The following is a 16,249-nucleotide window of genomic DNA, read 5'->3' on the forward strand; positions in this document are numbered from 1 at the left end:
CCCCCATTGCTGGTGGAGACTGTCACGTCCAAGGAGACAGGCAGGAGTGAGGTTAATGTCTGTGTTCTCTGACTTCAGTGTCTTTGGAGAAGTGAATGATGGTCTGGTGCGGAGTCCTTGTGCTGGACTGTGCACCAGCTTGTGAAGCAGGATAGTGGGGTAGGGGCGGGGACGGAGGGAGCTGAAGGGTGGCCGCCAGGCTCGCTGGGCAGAGGACATCCCGCTGAGCCACTCATGCCTTTGCCAGTGTGTCGTCATCTTAGCGTCACTCAGAAAGAAGGTAAAGAAGAGGGTCTTCCCTGTGTCATCCTTTTGAGGGGGTCTACACGCTCCTGTGCCTGGCGGCTCTGAATCTGCCATCCCCTCAGGCCCTGCTCTTTGCCCTTTTGAAACCGGACCTGTGTTGGGATTCTCCAGTGGGAATCAAGCTGTGTCCGGCAGGTGGTGGAGGGATGAGATTCCACCCCTTTGGACCCTCCCCAGGGCTGGGCCTTCCCCACCATGCCATCCGGGCATCTCTGTGACAAGTGCCCACTGAGCGTCTTTATCTTGGACCACGTTGATGGTTCCAGAGACCGACTTTGCTAGTGAACCAGGCGGATGAAAGAACCGTGCTAACGTGTCGGGTGGCTGTCTCCCCTCCCCAGGAAATGCTCTCCGGGGTGGTGGTCATATCTGGGAAGGACTCAGTCCAGCACCAGGGCCTCTCCCTGACGGTGGAAGGAACCGTGAACCTGCAGCTCAGTGCCAAGAGCGTGGGGGTGTTCGAAGCCTTCTATAATTCCGTTAAGGTAAGAATGCCTGACTTGCACGTTTTTAGTTCCCTTTCCAAATGTTTGGGGTTCGTTTGCATGTGCTGTCTTAGCTTCATTGTTGTTATTTGCTAGGAATGGTGGCAGGCATGCTTTTACGACTCAGTAATCAAACTGAAAAAACACATGCAGATATTTTGATTCTGAATATATGCTGTTATCAAAAGTCTGCTTGTGTTTATTCTCATCAGACAGGGTTAGGGGGACTTGACGGGGGTACCTTCAGCCCTTACAGAGCCCAGAGCCCTCTGGGAAGTTGTGCCTGGGCCTTCTCACCTCTCACCTTCCTAAAGCAAAACTGTTATTATAACTCTTATTTTAGTCCAGTTGCGTCCAGGTAAAACGCTGGTGGAACCCTTCTTTCCTGTCGCTTGTGGTTCTGTGTTCTTGGATGTAAACTTTGTGCTGTATGTAGAGTTTCCTTTACCTGAAGGGCAGATTTAACTCTTTTAAGTTCTGAGGAGGAAGAGTTAAGGGGAAAGAAGGGTTCACAAAGAGCATGCAGATTTCAGGGCCTGTCTACACGTCCCCACAGCTTTCTTTTTTTTTTTCCTCCGTCAGCACTTGAGAGACTCACTTCCAGAGTTGTGGGTTTTCTCAGTGTGGTTGTAAACCAAGGCTCGGAGTACCTTCCCTGAGGAAGGTGTACCGCCTGCCATTGAGGCACGTGTGAGGACAGTCTGGCTCCCAGGGCCCAGACTGCCCGGGTGCCCGGAGCGGGGGCTGGGGGCCGCGGGGTTGGGGTGGGGAGGAGGGGGTCTGCCCCTCCTCAGGTTCCTTGCAAGTCTGATTCACGCTGAAGGTGGGGATGCACGTCAGAAGGGTTGTTAGGGGACGGTCAAGCTGAGATACTTGAGGATAAGAGAGAGAAATGTATCGGTGCATTTCCTACTTATACCCAACGCTGCAGCATCCAGTCCTAGAAATGAACCCAACTTGGGCAGTGCCAGGCTGCCCAGAGCAGCAGGATGGTAGCAGCTGGTGGGGGGGTGGGGGGCCGGGGTCTCCCAGGAGATCATTTACTAGCCACAGTCATGTGACAAGGAGTGCGGACCGATGGGCCGACTTGCGTGTGTCCTTGCAGCCCATCCAGGTCATCAGCAGTACCATCGAAATGGTGAAGCCAGGAAAATTTCCCGGCGGCAAAACAGAAATTCCTTTCGAGTTTCCACTACACGTGAAGAGTAACAAAGTTCTGTACGAGACGTACCACGGCGTGTTCGTCAACATCCAGGTGTGTGTCCTGACTTCTCTTCTGCACGACAGCTTGCTCTTTGTGTCATTGAAAGTTCATAAATAAATGGGCCCAAGAACTTACCGCTGTAGGCATTGCTAAGCCCCTCCTGTGTTCCGTACTGATTTCTCATCTTGCCCTGCAGAACATAGTGTGTGTATGTAAATACGACCGTTATCCTTGATGGAGACCCTGGAGAGCCCACAGCGTAGCTTCTCCTCAGGAGTCCCGCCGTTTCTCTGGGGCCCCGTGCAGGCCACGCCGACGCTGTTGGGGGTGCTTTATTGTTGGAAATAGATAGGCCCTCACGCCTCTCTGGTGCCCGCACCGACTTGTCTGTTTCAAACGTATAAATATCTCTTTGTTTCATACCCAAAGGCTACCGCTCTGACATAGGCCTGTATTCTTTATTGAAGAGCCCGTGTAAATGAGGGGGGGGGAGGTGGATTTATGACTTCCTGTCCACCTCTGCCGGTTCAGGATGTCTGTCACAGTCCCCATTGTTGTCTCAGGCGCAGTTTGGAGTCATGACTCAGAGCGAGAGAAAAAGAGCCTTTCCTTTATTCAGTGGAAAGAAAGGTACTTTTGTGATATCAGCCTTGCAGCCGGTCCCTCGCCGGATGAGACAAAAGCATTTTGTCTCACGTGTGTGCAAGAGGGCTGGCAGTTAGGAAATTTTTTTGATTTATTAAGTTTTAGCTGAAATTTGGTCCTGGTAGAGACGATTCCCCCGCTTAAAAATGCAGCGCTTTAAAAATAAAAATCCTCGGAACACTTGTGAGAGTTTAACCCATGGTTTGTGTGCATGTGGGTTTTATGAATGGCTTGAAAGATTGGTCAAAAAGAAACACATGTAGTGTGATGTAATCTCTTGCAGTAAATATCTTTCTGTACAAAACTTTTCTAGTCCTTTCTTGTCAGTGCACCTGTTTCAGCAGTAAATACACTGAAGGCTTCGGGCCACTCATAAGAAGGGACAGTAAAGTGTCTGGACTCAAAAGGAGCCACTTGCATAGACACACAGCTGGTGTAGTCTGACCAAGTCCTCTGACCTGCTTTCAAGATGCAGAATATTTTTACCATGAAAGAAAGTGAATGAAAACTGCATTTTTTTTTTTTTTGGCAAGACTGAAAATCTCTCAGTTCAGTTCAGTTCAGTCGCTCAGTCATGTCTGACTCTTGGTGACCCCATGAACCACAGCACGCCAGGCCTCCCTGTCCATCACCAATTCCCGGAGTCCACCCAAACCCATGACCATTGTGTCAGTGATGCCGTCCAGCCATCTCATCCTCTGTTGTCCCCTTCTTCTCCTTCCCCCAATCCCTCCCAGCATCAGGGTCTTTTCCAGTGAGTCAGCTCTTCACATCAGGTGGTCAAAGTATTGGAGTTTCAGCTTCATCAGGCCTTCTAGTGAACCCCCAGGACTGAGCTCCTTTATGATGGACTGGTTGGGTCTCCTTGCAGAAAATCTCTAAAACATCGCATTTTCAAAATTATTTTTTTTTCTCTTGTCAGAATCACCATCAACCTGGTTTACCCACACAGCTCTTCTTTGATGCTATTTACTAATAGAAGCATACATTCATTAGAAACGATAGAATAACATCCAATTTTCTGTGGTCATACTTCTTACTTGTCACTTTCTTTTCCTGTGTTTAGCATTCTTGTTAAAAGATTCATTTGTTTAACATAAAGTTGGAAGTCTCACCCTTTTTCACATACTGCCTGGAAGGGCATCAGATGAAAATGCAAAAACTTGGGGTCCTGTGCAGCTGTGTGTGAGCTGGAAACCAGTTCAAATGCAGAAGGAGAGTTAGCATGTGGTTAATTCTTTAGTAAATAATCACCCTGACCTCGGTTTATTTTGGTCATTAGATTTTACCGCTTTGAGGGTCAACCTCAGAATGTTGTAATGTGGAATTCTGCACCTCCCCAAATATCTCATAAATTTCTGAAACCATAGAGATGTCCTCTCAACCTCATATTTATAAGAGTTGGTCACTCTTTTGCTTATCACCTAGATTCAACATTTATTAGAATTTTGCCACCTTTGTTTCATCTGTATTCTGAATCATTTCAAAGTTAGTTACAGAATCTTGACGCTTTATCTTAAAATCACCAGAAGATAGGGACATTATTTCTACATAACGCCAGTTAGCGTTTTCACACCTCTCAGTAGGAACAGAAATTCTCCAGTGTCATCTAACTCCCAGTTCTTAACTCAGATTCGTCATTGCTTCTTTTGAGAAGCGTGCGTCTTGGGAGACACCGGATTGAGACTTCCTGATCTCGTTCTCTTTCATCCGTGTGCCCATTCGGTCTCTGGACAGGCCTTCTTCCAGCCTCTTGGTTGGACAGTGGGCAGGTGCCATCCAGAGTGGCAGCAACCACCGAGGTCCTGCAGGGCGTGGCCTTCTCAGCGCCAGGACTCATCACACTTTCTGTGAAGATTCCCGGGTGTGTCACTTGGGAGAGAAGGTGTTCTTGTTGAGCCTAAACAACAGTTTTTCTCAAATCATACGGGTGCAGAGACACTTTTCATTTATTGTTTGAATTGCGTTGTGGTACTGTAATGTGGGGCTTCCCTGGTGGCTCAGAGGTTAAAGCGTCTGCCTGCAATGTGGGAGACCTGGGTTCGATCCCTGGGTCGGGAAGATCCCCTGGAGAAGGAAATGGCAAGCCACTCCGGTATTCTTGCCTGGAGAATCCCATGGACGGAGGAGCGGTGGGTTGCAGTCCACGGGGTCGCAAAGAGTCGGACACGACTGAGCGACTTCACTTCACTGTAATGTAAAAATAGTAAAAAGCCTGACAACATAAAGGATTTAAAATGTAGCCAGTAGTAGGTTGCCAGCTCACAGGGCCTGGTTTGCTCACAGGGCCTGGTTTCCTCGTCACTTCTTAGGCGGAGGGCTCCATCATGTTTGCTCTGATTCTCCTCAGCCACATTTGCATCCATCTCTCATCCTTATTTGTAGATAGAGCATACAGGAAGCTGTCAGTCTTGCCAGTCATCTTCTGTACAGCCACTTTTTCCTTGAAAAGTTGTTTAAATCACAGGGTAGTTTTATTTTTGTTCTACTCTCGTGGCCCTACTAGTGGGGTTTTATACTGTTAACACGAAGTACAGTGGTACCAACACTTCTGCTGAAATGGTTTATTCAGAAGTAAATGATCACGATGCCTGTCCTCCTTGTTCATGGTGAAAATATCCCTTCTAGGAGTCTGCTTTAAATCTGTTGGCCTGTGTCTTCTTTCCTCATTCCCGTTCATGGTGTGTTTATTGTCAGTCAGAAGAGATCGCATCTTGGGGCTTGCCTGGCAGTCCAGTGGTTAAGGCTGCACACTTCCAGTACAGGGGGCTTGGGTTCCTCCCTGGTCAGGGAGTGAAGGTCCCACATGTCACACAGCATGGCCAAAGAAGAAATCGAGTCTTATACCTCCTCTGGAGCCCTGCTCATGTCTGACTCTCCTTAACATCCTATAGGTCTTACCATGTAGATCACTCATTAATAATTGGGAAAGATCCAGACGGAGTGAAAAGATCCAGGGCTTTGCAGCAGACAGACCCAGGCTTGAGTTACCATATTGCATAAAGATTTGGAGTGTGGGTGTCTGCCGCAGGCAGGTGTAAACTCAGATCCCACCTCTGACCCAGATGGCCTTCATGACCTCTCCTCCTGGGGGTTGATGAGGTCTCTTTGTGAAGTACTTACTCAGCCTAGTTCCCAGCACCCAGAACATGCCAAGTAAATAATCGCTGAATGATTAAATAAATGAATTCATGGTGACTATCTGTATATTATGTCAACTGTCCTTACCTTTGTATTGTCAGAATTAATCAAGAAAGTGCCATAAAAGAATTTAGTGAAAATCGTTCGGTCATGTCTCTTTGTGAGCCCATGGACTGTAGCCCTGCCAAGCTCCTCTGTCCGTGGGATTCTCCACGCAAGAATACTGGAGTGGGTAGCCATTCCCTTCTCCAGGGGATCTTCCTAACTCAGGGATCGAACCCAGGTTTCCATGCAATTCCTAAAACACATTGGTGTTTTCCTGTTTTCTCCATCTTTCTGCCCGCTCCCACTCATCACCAGCTGCCTTATATTACCAATTACTGCTTTCACATTTAAAAAAAACCTTTAGTGACCAAAAGCTGGTACCCATTATTCACACACTTTCATTTACAAATTATAGAAATCTCGCTCAAACTGGCTTAGCCTAAAAAGGGACTTTGGATCCTGGAACTCACGATTCCAGGGGACTGTCTAGGCTGGGAGAGGGGACCCCGGTCAGCCCCCAGCTCGGCATTCTTGGTGGCAGAGAACATTCTCCTGGCTTGGCCACCCCCGCAGAAAGGATTCTTCCCCCGGTCTAGCAGCGGTCCTGGCTCTGGTCACTTCCAAACCAGGGTGGGCTGGGGGAAGCCAGCCCTCCCAGGCCCCTGAGGCTGAAAATGAGGAAAGGTCGTTCCCATTGGGAAAAGAATCAGGGAGACCAGGCAGTCCCCAACAAAATACTGCCCATAGCGTGTGGGCTGTACAGGAAGGACGATTACACAGATACACGCGTGTGTGTGTCACGTATGCAAATGGAACAGCTGCATATGTAGTGCAGTTCTTGCTGAGCTAGTCCGGCTGGGGAGGCCAGACTGAAATCTCGGTAGAGAATATATGTATGTGTTTGCCCCTGAGAAATCCATGGACAGAGGAGCCTGGTGGGCTACAGTCCTTGGGATGGCAAAAGAGTGGGACACGACTTAGCAACTAACAGTAGCAACATATGTATGTGTGTGTGTGTGTGTGTGTGTGTATATATATGATTGAGACTATACACACACACATATAAAGCCCCTTGTAGACAACGGTGTTCTTTTCTAACGTGTCATCTCCCAGGAGAACCTTAATACATAGTAAGTACCTTAAGTACATAGTTCTTCTTTAACCTGGACAGGTCGGTCATAATAGTCGTAACTTCTTGACTCATGACACATATGGTTCCAGTTCTACAAATTACTTGTAATGTTTTTCCCCAGATGATTAAAATACTAGCTTGCTTTATTAAACGTACGCGATTTTTGTTTGTTTGTTTAAGACAGTAATGTGCCGTAGAGTTTTGTTAGCAGTCTCTCGCTGCCATGGACAGGATGGGGAGGGACAGTCTCGAGTCAGGCCGAGTTTTCAGCCTGGTGCCCAGCTCTGTGGCAGGCTCCCTCTCGCAGGGCACAGGGCCTGTCTTGCAGAAGGTACGGGGCGTCTGCCTTGTTGGCTGTGAGTCTCAATGCCCCAGGGTTTGCAGCTCTGCTGCCATGATTATCTTTTCTACAAAGTCGCTGCTGTTTCACCCAGAGCCGTGACATGCCAGCCCTGACTTGTCATCTCACCAGGTCCTCACTAAAGTCACATCGGTGTCCCCATCTTCCAGAGCAGGAAGCTGAAGCTCAGAGAGGCCTTGTTCCCTGTCCGGGCTCACACAAGGAGCCTGATGCCCAGCTCTGCCTCACGGGTCTTTCCCCGTGTGACAGGTGGGGCTCCATGAGACTCTGCACCCGTTCCAGGGATCCAGCTATAGGATGGCCCTGGGCACGGGCTAAGGTGTCTATTACAGAAATACTTTTCATTTTGAGCGTTAACTCCCCCGGGTCTGTAGACTGATTTCATATGGCGCATTAATGGGACGGAACCTTGTCTGTGTGTGATTCTGTGATGAGAGCAGACCCTCTCAAGAACTTCTTCTCTGCCTTTCTCTGCAGTACACCCTGCGCTGTGACATGCGGCGGTCCCTGCTGGCCAAGGACTTGACCAAGACCTGCGAGTTCATCGTCCACTCCACTGTAAGCCACCCTTGGGGGCCCTGGGCTCGGTAGCAGGACTCTCCTGCAGGGCCTGGGGCTGCACCCGCTTAGCAGCAGTGAGTTAGCTGCTTGTGCTCCGTGGCTGCTGCACAGGGCCCCAGGACTCCTGGGTCAGAGACGGGGAGCATGATTCTCCCGGCCTGGCCAGCAGCAGGGTAGCAGCGTGCATGCCATCCCCTGGGCCAGACCCGCTGGCGATGCCCCTAGCCCACGGGGTGCTGCGCCTGAGAGGTCTGTGCCTCACCTGAGGAGCCAGGGGGCCCACCTTTGTCTCAGCAGACGGTACGCAAGCCCACCCTTGGTCCTGGAGGGAGGCATCGTCTCGTCCTTCGAGGCCGCTTCCGCTAACAGCTGGCAGAAATGTGCCCGGCTGCGGGGTAGGAAGGCCAGGGCCCTGCGTTCTTGGCGCACGAGGCAGGAACACGCTGGGGTGCTGGGGAGGGGGCAGGGAGAGCCTTTTCAGACACCTTCTGCCGGGACTCTACAATGACAGAGTGTCCTTAAGTCCCCTCAGTTGGCACGTAAGAACTGCCAACTGGGGGGGCTAGGTCCCCTCCCCCCAGGGGACATGTCGGGGCTGGCACTCGTGCCCACGGCCCTGGCGTCCGTGTCTCAGTTCTCCAGGCCTTTGGGGCAGGGCCTCTTGACCCTGTTATGAAATGTCCACGGATGCCTGAGTGATGACCGAGTGAAGAGTCGGAGCCCTTGCGTATAAGATCGGTGAAATCACTGATGCCCTTGTGTCAATTTTGTGACTTTTTTAGGATTTTCAGTTGTGTATAGTTTCCCTCTAAAGTTTCAGTAGATGTTTCTTTCAGTGCTACGGTTTTTAAAAAAATATGAAAATATTTCTCATTTTGGGAAGTCATTTCATTTAGAAACAGATGTTTTCCTTCTGTCCAATCAAGGGTTTTCAAATGGAAGCTAAAAAAATTTTCTTCTTCATGTAGATTACTCCCTTAAAAAAAAAAAATCACATGCCATTTCATGTCTTAAATAAAAAGAACCTCTACCTTTGTGAAGAATAAGCCTAAATTCAGCCCCCTGCCCAGGGCTGGGCGCCCGGTGACCATGCAGGCTGGTGGCGGTGGCAGAGCCACCTGGGGCTTCCTCCCTGCTCCACAGTTAGCCCCCAGGGATCATGGTCTCTGTGAATAATTTCACTAGAAGCCAAACTACGCCATGACCCACAGTTGACAAGTTAAATATTCCTTTATGTGCTGTGAGGAAAAATATATTCATGAAAGAATATGTTCATGAAACTATTAGTAAAAAGAGTAGCTTCAAGAAGACTATTTCCGAGAGTAAGCTTTTGGTGAGTAAAGTGGGCAAGCTGGTCAGGGGCCTTTCTCCTCCACGGCTCCCCCGCCATCGGGGCCTCAGTGGCCTTTGGGCCCCAACCTGAGTAAAAGGCACTGGGCAGGCCCCAGGAAGCCTGTCTGCGTTGATGGATTCTGTGCCTATGTGATGGAGGTGGTTGTTGTTAACAAATTTCCGTAACGCTTGTAATTCATCTGTTGCCTTACAGTGTGATTCTTCCTGGTAGAAGGTTAGTTGTGCAGCTGAGTGGCTAACAGCTCCAGCTGTGGAACCAGGGTGCCTGGGTTTGACTGTTCTGCTCTGGACTTGAGTGACCAGGTGAGCCATCTGTGCCTCGCTGACCTCACCTGCGCAGTGGGTCCAGGGCCACAACGGCACTGCACGGGGCCCATCACGGAGACACTTCAGTGTACAATCTTATTCTCAGAGACGGCTTCAAATAAACGTCTCCCAGCAATACCGCCCTGCTTTTAAATTCTGGACCTGCGAGGGACCTTAGAGACAAAGAAGCCTGGCCCCTCATTTTCCAGATGCGGAAACTTGAGTCAGGGGGATGAAGACATTGGACAGACACAGCCTTGTTTCCTGGCAGAACTGTGTTTTAGAACCCAGGCACCCTGCCTCTTAGCACCAAGGTCTCCCGTTCTTGTGCTGCCTTGCATTTCCTGAAACTAGGAAAAACAAGTTGGAGCTGTGGGACTCTCTCCTGATTTCAGTTCTTCCCCCTCTTTTAGCCTCAGAAGGGGAAATGGACTCCGAGCCCCGTGGACTTCACGATCACACCTGACACCTTACAGAACGTCAAAGAGGTAACGTGCTCCATACACGCGTCACCAGGGCGACTTTCCTTCCTTCCATCCTTCTCGTTCTCTTGGCTGTGCTGGGATTTCATTGCTCTGTGCAGGCGTTCTATAGTTGCGTCCCCTAGTTGCGTCCCCCCCGCCCCCCACCATTGCAGCGCCCAGACTTCTCGCTGCAGTGGCTTCTTGTGGCGCGCAGCCTGTGCAGGCTTCATAGTTGCAGCACGCGGGCTCCATAGTTGTGAGGTACTGACTGGGTTTCAAAGACTCAGTATGAAAAAAGAGAACTTAAAGCATCATGTATGATTGTAATATACTGATTGTATGTGGAAGAGACAGTATTTTCAATATACTGAAGAATTTCGCCTGTTTCCTCTTTTTTTAAAGTGGCTAGTAGAAAGTTTTAAATTACACATTCACTTCTTCACGTTTGTGGCTCACCTCGTTTCTATTGGACAGTGTGTTCTAAACTCTGAATTGACTTCAGTAACTGGGACCTCACCATAGGAAGGCATGCTAGGCAGTGTCTCTAGCTCCTCAGACCTGTTCTTCCCACCACACCATCACACAGGCGTGTAGTCCAGCATGGAAGAAAAGTTGTTCTCCTCAGAAATAAAGTTAATCTCTCCTTGGCTTTTCAAAATTGAGTAATTGGGAACATTTTTCAATTGATTATCTTTTTTTTTCTTGGTGACAGGTTGTCCTTAAACACTCTTGTCAACTTCCTCAGACGTTTTTTAAAATGTTTCTTATTTATGGCTGTGCTGGGTCTTCACTGCTTTGCGAGGGCTCTCTCAAGCTATAGCAAGTAGGGGCCGCTCTTGCAGTGTGCAGGCTCCTCCTTGCAGCGGCTTCTCTTGTTGCCGAGCGCAGGCTCTAGGGTGCGGGCCCGGTAGTCCTGGCACCCTGGCTTAGTTGCTCCACGACATGTGGAATCCTCCTGGACCAGGGATCGAACCCGTGTCCCCTGTGTTAACAGGCGGATTCTTAGCCATCGCACCACCGGGGAGGTCCCTCAGACATTCTCCTGTCATGGCCCTTGGTCAGACAGAGCTGTGCAGACCTAAGGCAGGCAGGCAGGCTGCTTTGGCGAGAGAGCCAGTCCTTGTCAGGCACCTTAGGTCTGTAGATAAGTCGTTGAATCATTCCGTCTGTTACTCAGACTATTGTAAGTGCTGCTGTCCATTTTTGTCCGTTTTGTCAGCCAGGCTCCCAGTGAGTTTTGTGTAAATTACCAGACTGCGTTCAGTTCTTTGTACCAGAGTGGCTCAAGTCTTTTCCCCCGGCACCTCTCATTCCTGACGTGTCTGGTTTTGTCTCGTCTCAGAGGGCCTTGCTCCCCAAATTTCTCATCAGAGGACATCTCAACTCGACCAACTGTGTGATCACACAGCCACTGACGGGAGAGCTGGTGGTGGAGAGCTCGGAGGCCGCCATCAAAAGCATCGAGCTGCAGCTGGTGCGCGTGGAGACGTGCGGTAAGGCCCCCCCGACCCTCTGCTGCCACTGGCCCATAGCCGCGAGCTCGCCTCTCATCTCCAGGGTCCCGCAGAGCCAGCGGGACAGCAGGGGACTCTCCTGTTGATGTACCTTCTCTCAGAGTCACTGGCTGCTGCCTCAGCCTGAATGGACGTGTGCTGTGTCCTGACCCCACGATGCCCTCTCCCTGCTCCAGGCTGTGCAGAAGGCTACGCCCGTGACGCCACAGAGATTCAGAACATTCAGATCGCCGACGGGGACGTGTGTCGGGGGCTCTCCATCCCCATCTACATGGTTTTCCCCCGGCTGTTCACCTGCCCAACGCTGGAGACCACCAACTTCAAAGTGGGTATGTGTGCGCCCTTGGGGTGCCCCTGGGAGGGTATGGATCTGCTGGTCTGCTGATCTCGGGTGTAGCGTGGAGCACCCAGCCCTTTGGTTGCTGCACAAAATTGTGTGCAGAGCAGCTGGGTGGCGCTCAGGGTTGAACTTGCTTCGTCCCCCAAGAGACAGTGTGGGCTGCTCATGTGACGACATGCTCTCTGAAGGACACTAACTTGGCCAGGGACCAGCCAGCCAAGCTCGTGGGGAGGTCGGATCGGCCCTCTGATGGGCTGGTATTTGATGGGGACACAAGACCTGTGACAGCCCAGTGAACAGTCATGTTCCCAAGAGCTGTGGCTCTGGCAGCTGAGGGGAAGTCGGTGGTTTTCAGTGATCACACGACACATACTTGGACCACAAGATCTGAGTCGTGTTAAGACGCACTTTTCAGGCCGGCTTTTTCTCCCTTCACCTTGTATTGTGGTTGAATCTGCAGATAGAGAACCGCAGTTGTGGTGGAAGTGCCAAATAAGGGGCAGCCTGTAAATTCCATGTGGATGTGTGACTGGGTGGGAGCCTCCCTGACCTTGGTTGTTCAAGGGTCAGCTGCACCTTTGATTTTTAAGTTAAGGAGGAGGAGCTTATCTGTCAATTTTTCAACTTGGTTTTGCTATGTAAACTTGAAGAAAGGTCCAAAAATTACTATTTTCTGCTACACTATGCATTAGGCACCTGTACTATCTGCACCTTATTTCTGTCGGACTTTACAAAGCATCCATGTAGTATTTAATGTAGCGCCCATAATTCCTCCATAGAAACAACACCCTCAGCACATCAGCCAAGACATTGGTGGTGCTTTTGTCCTTGTGGCTCATGTTTTGTTTGCTTGGGGGCTTGTGCAGTGGCCACCCCTTCAGCTGAGGGGGCCCTGCAGGAAGGAGGTGGCCTGTGGTCATTGAGCACTGCAGCCTTTCGTTTCCCTGGGGTCACCGTCTCATGGCCGGGAGGTCAGGCTCCGTTCTCAAGGGGGAATAGCGTGAGCCCCATTGTCCTGAGTTAGGCACACATCTGGGTGTGCTCCTCCACCCTGACGGTGTCCACCTCGGGGGACTTCCTGGGCATGGCCAGGCCTACAGCTGTCCCCAGCTGAGCCTGTGGCCCTCCGCGCCGGGAGGAAGCCAGCACCAGTGCTGCCATGGGCCTTCTGTGCCTGCCGGGCCTCCTCTCTGTCCCCTCCAGGGAGGACAGCAAGGTTGCGGGAAGACTAGGGCAGGATGGGGCTGAGCAGCCCAGAGGGTGTTGCAGCCTGTGACAGCTATCAGAAAGAAGAAGGGAACATGGCAGCCGCTGCGGTACACACTTCTGCCCTGGCCAGTGCCAGGCCAAGGCGACAGCCATACGTGGGGACTTCGGCCACAGGGGTCCCTGGAGGAGCTGTCTCCTAGCCCCTTCCCTGCACAATGGGGAGGGACCCGGGCTTGTCTCTCTTCGGGGGCTCCCTCCTCAGACACCCCCTTCCCTGTCATCCATGTGCTGATCCTTAGCACCTAGAGAGTGGGGAGAAAGATTCGTCTGTGTGCTGAAGGTAGCAGAGGAATGTTTGAACAGGTGTCATGGACAAATAAACCAGGCTGCAAAGGGATGGCCGGGAGACAGCTTGCCTTCTTTTCTGAGTGCTGTTTCTCGCCTGGCCTGGGGTGATCCCGGTGGGCTTTGGGCCAGTGGGGTCCGCTAGTCCACCCAGGACGGTAGGACAGGTTAAAAAGAAAGCCAAAGCGCACCAATGAGCAGATGGGATTCTAGGAGATTCTGTGCAGTAGAGACAAGAGGACAAGAGAGTATTTGAGAATGCGGGACCTTAACAGAGTATCCCAGCGTGAGAAGACCGACATACTCAGGCGGTCCCGCCCGGGTAGCCACCTACACCGATTTCTCCTGGAAGCTTGGGAGGGTGTGCGTGCAGAGCCCCAAGGCAGGGGCTGCTGCCTCTCTGTCCAGAGTTCGGTGGAGCCCAAGTGGGGCTGGCGTTCGCGCCTCCGGGGTCTGTGAGCATTGAGCCTGTCTGTCCTTTCTCTTCCCCAGAGTTTGAGGTGAACATCGTGGTGCTGCTTCACCCTGACCACCTCATCACCGAGAACTTCCCGCTGAAGCTCTGCAGGATGTAGCCAGGAGCAAGGGAGTGCACTGCGAGGGCGGCCCTTGGAAATGCAGTCATTCCCCCACTACCCACCCCAGGAGCTGAAGCTGGCAGCACGGACTGCTTTCTTGGTGGTTCTGTATCAGAAAAATAGTCTGACCCTCCTTCCGCTTTTCTTCGAGGCCCCTCTCATCAGAGCTTCCCTTGGAAATGCGTCAGGATTTCTTAACAGTCTTGGCCAGATGGCTTCCCAGAGAGCAGGTGGTCTTCTGCCTCCTGACCAGACCTGCTGTTCACGTTCAGAAAATAGTTAACAGAGGCTGAACTTTGCTGGAGAGTGAGGTCAGGGAGGAGGAAACTTCCTGACCGGAAGTGGTGGTGGCTGGGACTCCGCCTCACCCCGCCCCTGCCCCGCCCCTTCCTCAGGCGGTCGCTCACCACAGGCGGCTGAGGACGTTGGCCACGCCCACCGAGGATGGCACAGGGCCGCTCACCGGAAGTGGGTAATGGGTTTTCCTCTCTTTTCTCCTGCCGTTTTTTCACGATAACATCAAACCTTTTAGGGAAGCTGGGGAAGATGTGCCTTGCCTGCCCAAGAGCGAGGGTCTGGTGACCATGGCTGGCGCTGGAGTTCTCTCAGGGCCTGCTGTGACGTGGCCTGCCGCCATCTTCCCAGAGTCCGTTCCAGTGCGCGGTTACGTGAGGGGGCCAAGCTGCAGGTCCGCACCGCCTTGGTGGGCTGGGTGCTGAGGGGCAGGACCCCCGGCGTGAAGACACCCCTCTGTGCTGGGTGGGGCCCGGACTCCAAGAGCATGCCGTCCTGCCGGGAGGACCTGCGGTGGGGCTGGGGTCGGGAGCTGGCTGGAAGCCATTTTCTCCCTCGCCTCCCCTGGGAATTTTCTCAGTGTGAGGTGGGCCTGCGACAACACGTTTCTTCCTTCAAATCCTACCACTGTTTACGTGGGTCCGCGTGAGTTCACCTCAGAAGTGCACACTGCCTGGCCTTCCGCCGCAGCCCCCGCCTGGCAGGCTCCGGCCGACGGGCTCAGGGCCCCCAGTGGTCCTGCCATTGTCCCGGGCCAGCTCTGGTGACGCCGATGCTGAGGGCAGACAGACTCGACTCAGGTTCTGCTCTACCCTCAGGCTTCACCAGCGCGACGGATACAACTTACTCACCGAGTCATGTAAAAAAGGTGTTTCCAGAAAATACAGTAGTTTATACCTCTCCTTTTATGCGTGTCCAACCTCAACAGCGATCTGACGCTGCGTTTAAACTAGACCCGCAGAAAACAAGGAGTGTGCGCTTCTGGGAAGTTTCACGTGTAGAGATAGTTTCTGATGGAAAAAAGCTAAATGAGAATTTGGAGCAAAGGTTGGGGACCTGTATTCCTATGTAATGTCTTAAGTAAACTGATGTTACAGACATAAATGTGGTCTTACGATTATTCTCCCTGGGAATAATCATCTGAAGAGCTGCCAGCAGCCTGTCCTCCTTTAGCATTTTGTTCAACCTCGAGGGACACCTCCACCATCGATTGTTCAGGAAAACTCGGATGTTTGGGTGTCTTGGGCAGTGGTCCCACTACTGACCTGGCTGGAGTGGGGGTGTCCCGTGATCAGGCTTTTCCATTAGAACAGGAGGAAGGGGAGGGGAAGGGAAGAAGCCGTGAACTGTGAATCTAAAACTGTGCTTTTCTTGGAAAAGGCCAGTTAGGCTGGAGGACCTTCTGGCTCTTGGTGCTCCCGCAGAAATGGGAGCCTGGCTCCATTTCTCAGCCATGTCCTGTGTTCCACAGGAAAGGTGGAGAGGTTAATCAGAAATAAAAACTTTAAAAAAAAAAAAAAACATTTCCTGTGGTTCCTTCTGAATGGCTTTAATTGTAGAAGATCTCTTTGGGTAGGCCCTGGTCTTTTTCTTTAATGGCTATTGTGTAAACAGTTGTAATTTTGGTGCGCTCAGGAGAGGCGGTGGGCTAGAGGTCTTCCTGCCCTTTCATCTCCGGTCATCTCCCTAGTACTGTGTTACTGTTCATTGCCAAATAATACTCCATTTTGTAGATACACCACACTTCTATTCACTCATCAATTAACACATTTGAGGTGTTTTCATTTTTTCATTATTAAAAATTCAGCTGTGAACGTTCATGTACAAGCTTTGGTATGAACATTTTTATTTCCCTTAGATATATATCTAGAAGTTCAGGATCATATGATGGCTCTGTGTTTAATCTTTTGGGGAGCCACAAAAACGTTTTCCAAGCATCTGCACCATCTTACATACTCACCAGTGA

The 16,249-nt window shown here is 51.2% G+C and overlaps 1 protein-coding gene across 2 annotated transcripts in view; it reads left to right on the forward strand.

The window, feature by feature from the left end:
• VPS26C (VPS26 endosomal protein sorting factor C) overlaps nt 1-15,804 on the forward strand; it is a 34,978-nt gene extending 19,174 nt beyond the window's left edge. The window contains exons 2-8 of one of the 2 annotated variants that reach the window (XM_040264061.1): nt 647-791; nt 1,897-2,046; nt 7,797-7,877; nt 9,953-10,027; nt 11,346-11,496; nt 11,694-11,846; nt 13,904-15,804. In XM_040264061.1, the coding sequence (XP_040119995.1) occupies nt 651-791; nt 1,897-2,046; nt 7,797-7,877; nt 9,953-10,027; nt 11,346-11,496; nt 11,694-11,846; nt 13,904-13,986 (834 nt within the window). In that variant the 5' untranslated portion in view covers nt 647-650 and the 3' untranslated portion in view covers nt 13,987-15,804. The remainder of the gene's footprint in view (nt 1-646; nt 792-1,896; nt 2,047-7,796; nt 7,878-9,952; nt 10,028-11,345; nt 11,497-11,693; nt 11,847-13,903) is intronic. The other variant, XM_040264050.1, reaches the window with a different exon arrangement.
• The last annotated feature ends 445 nt before the right edge of the window (nt 15,805-16,249 follow it).

The sequence above is a fragment of the Oryx dammah genome, unplaced genomic scaffold (assembly GCF_014754425.2).
Source record: "Oryx dammah isolate SB20612 unplaced genomic scaffold, SCBI_Odam_1.1 HiC_scaffold_2, whole genome shotgun sequence".
Classification (NCBI taxonomy): Eukaryota; Metazoa; Chordata; class Mammalia; order Artiodactyla; family Bovidae; genus Oryx; species Oryx dammah.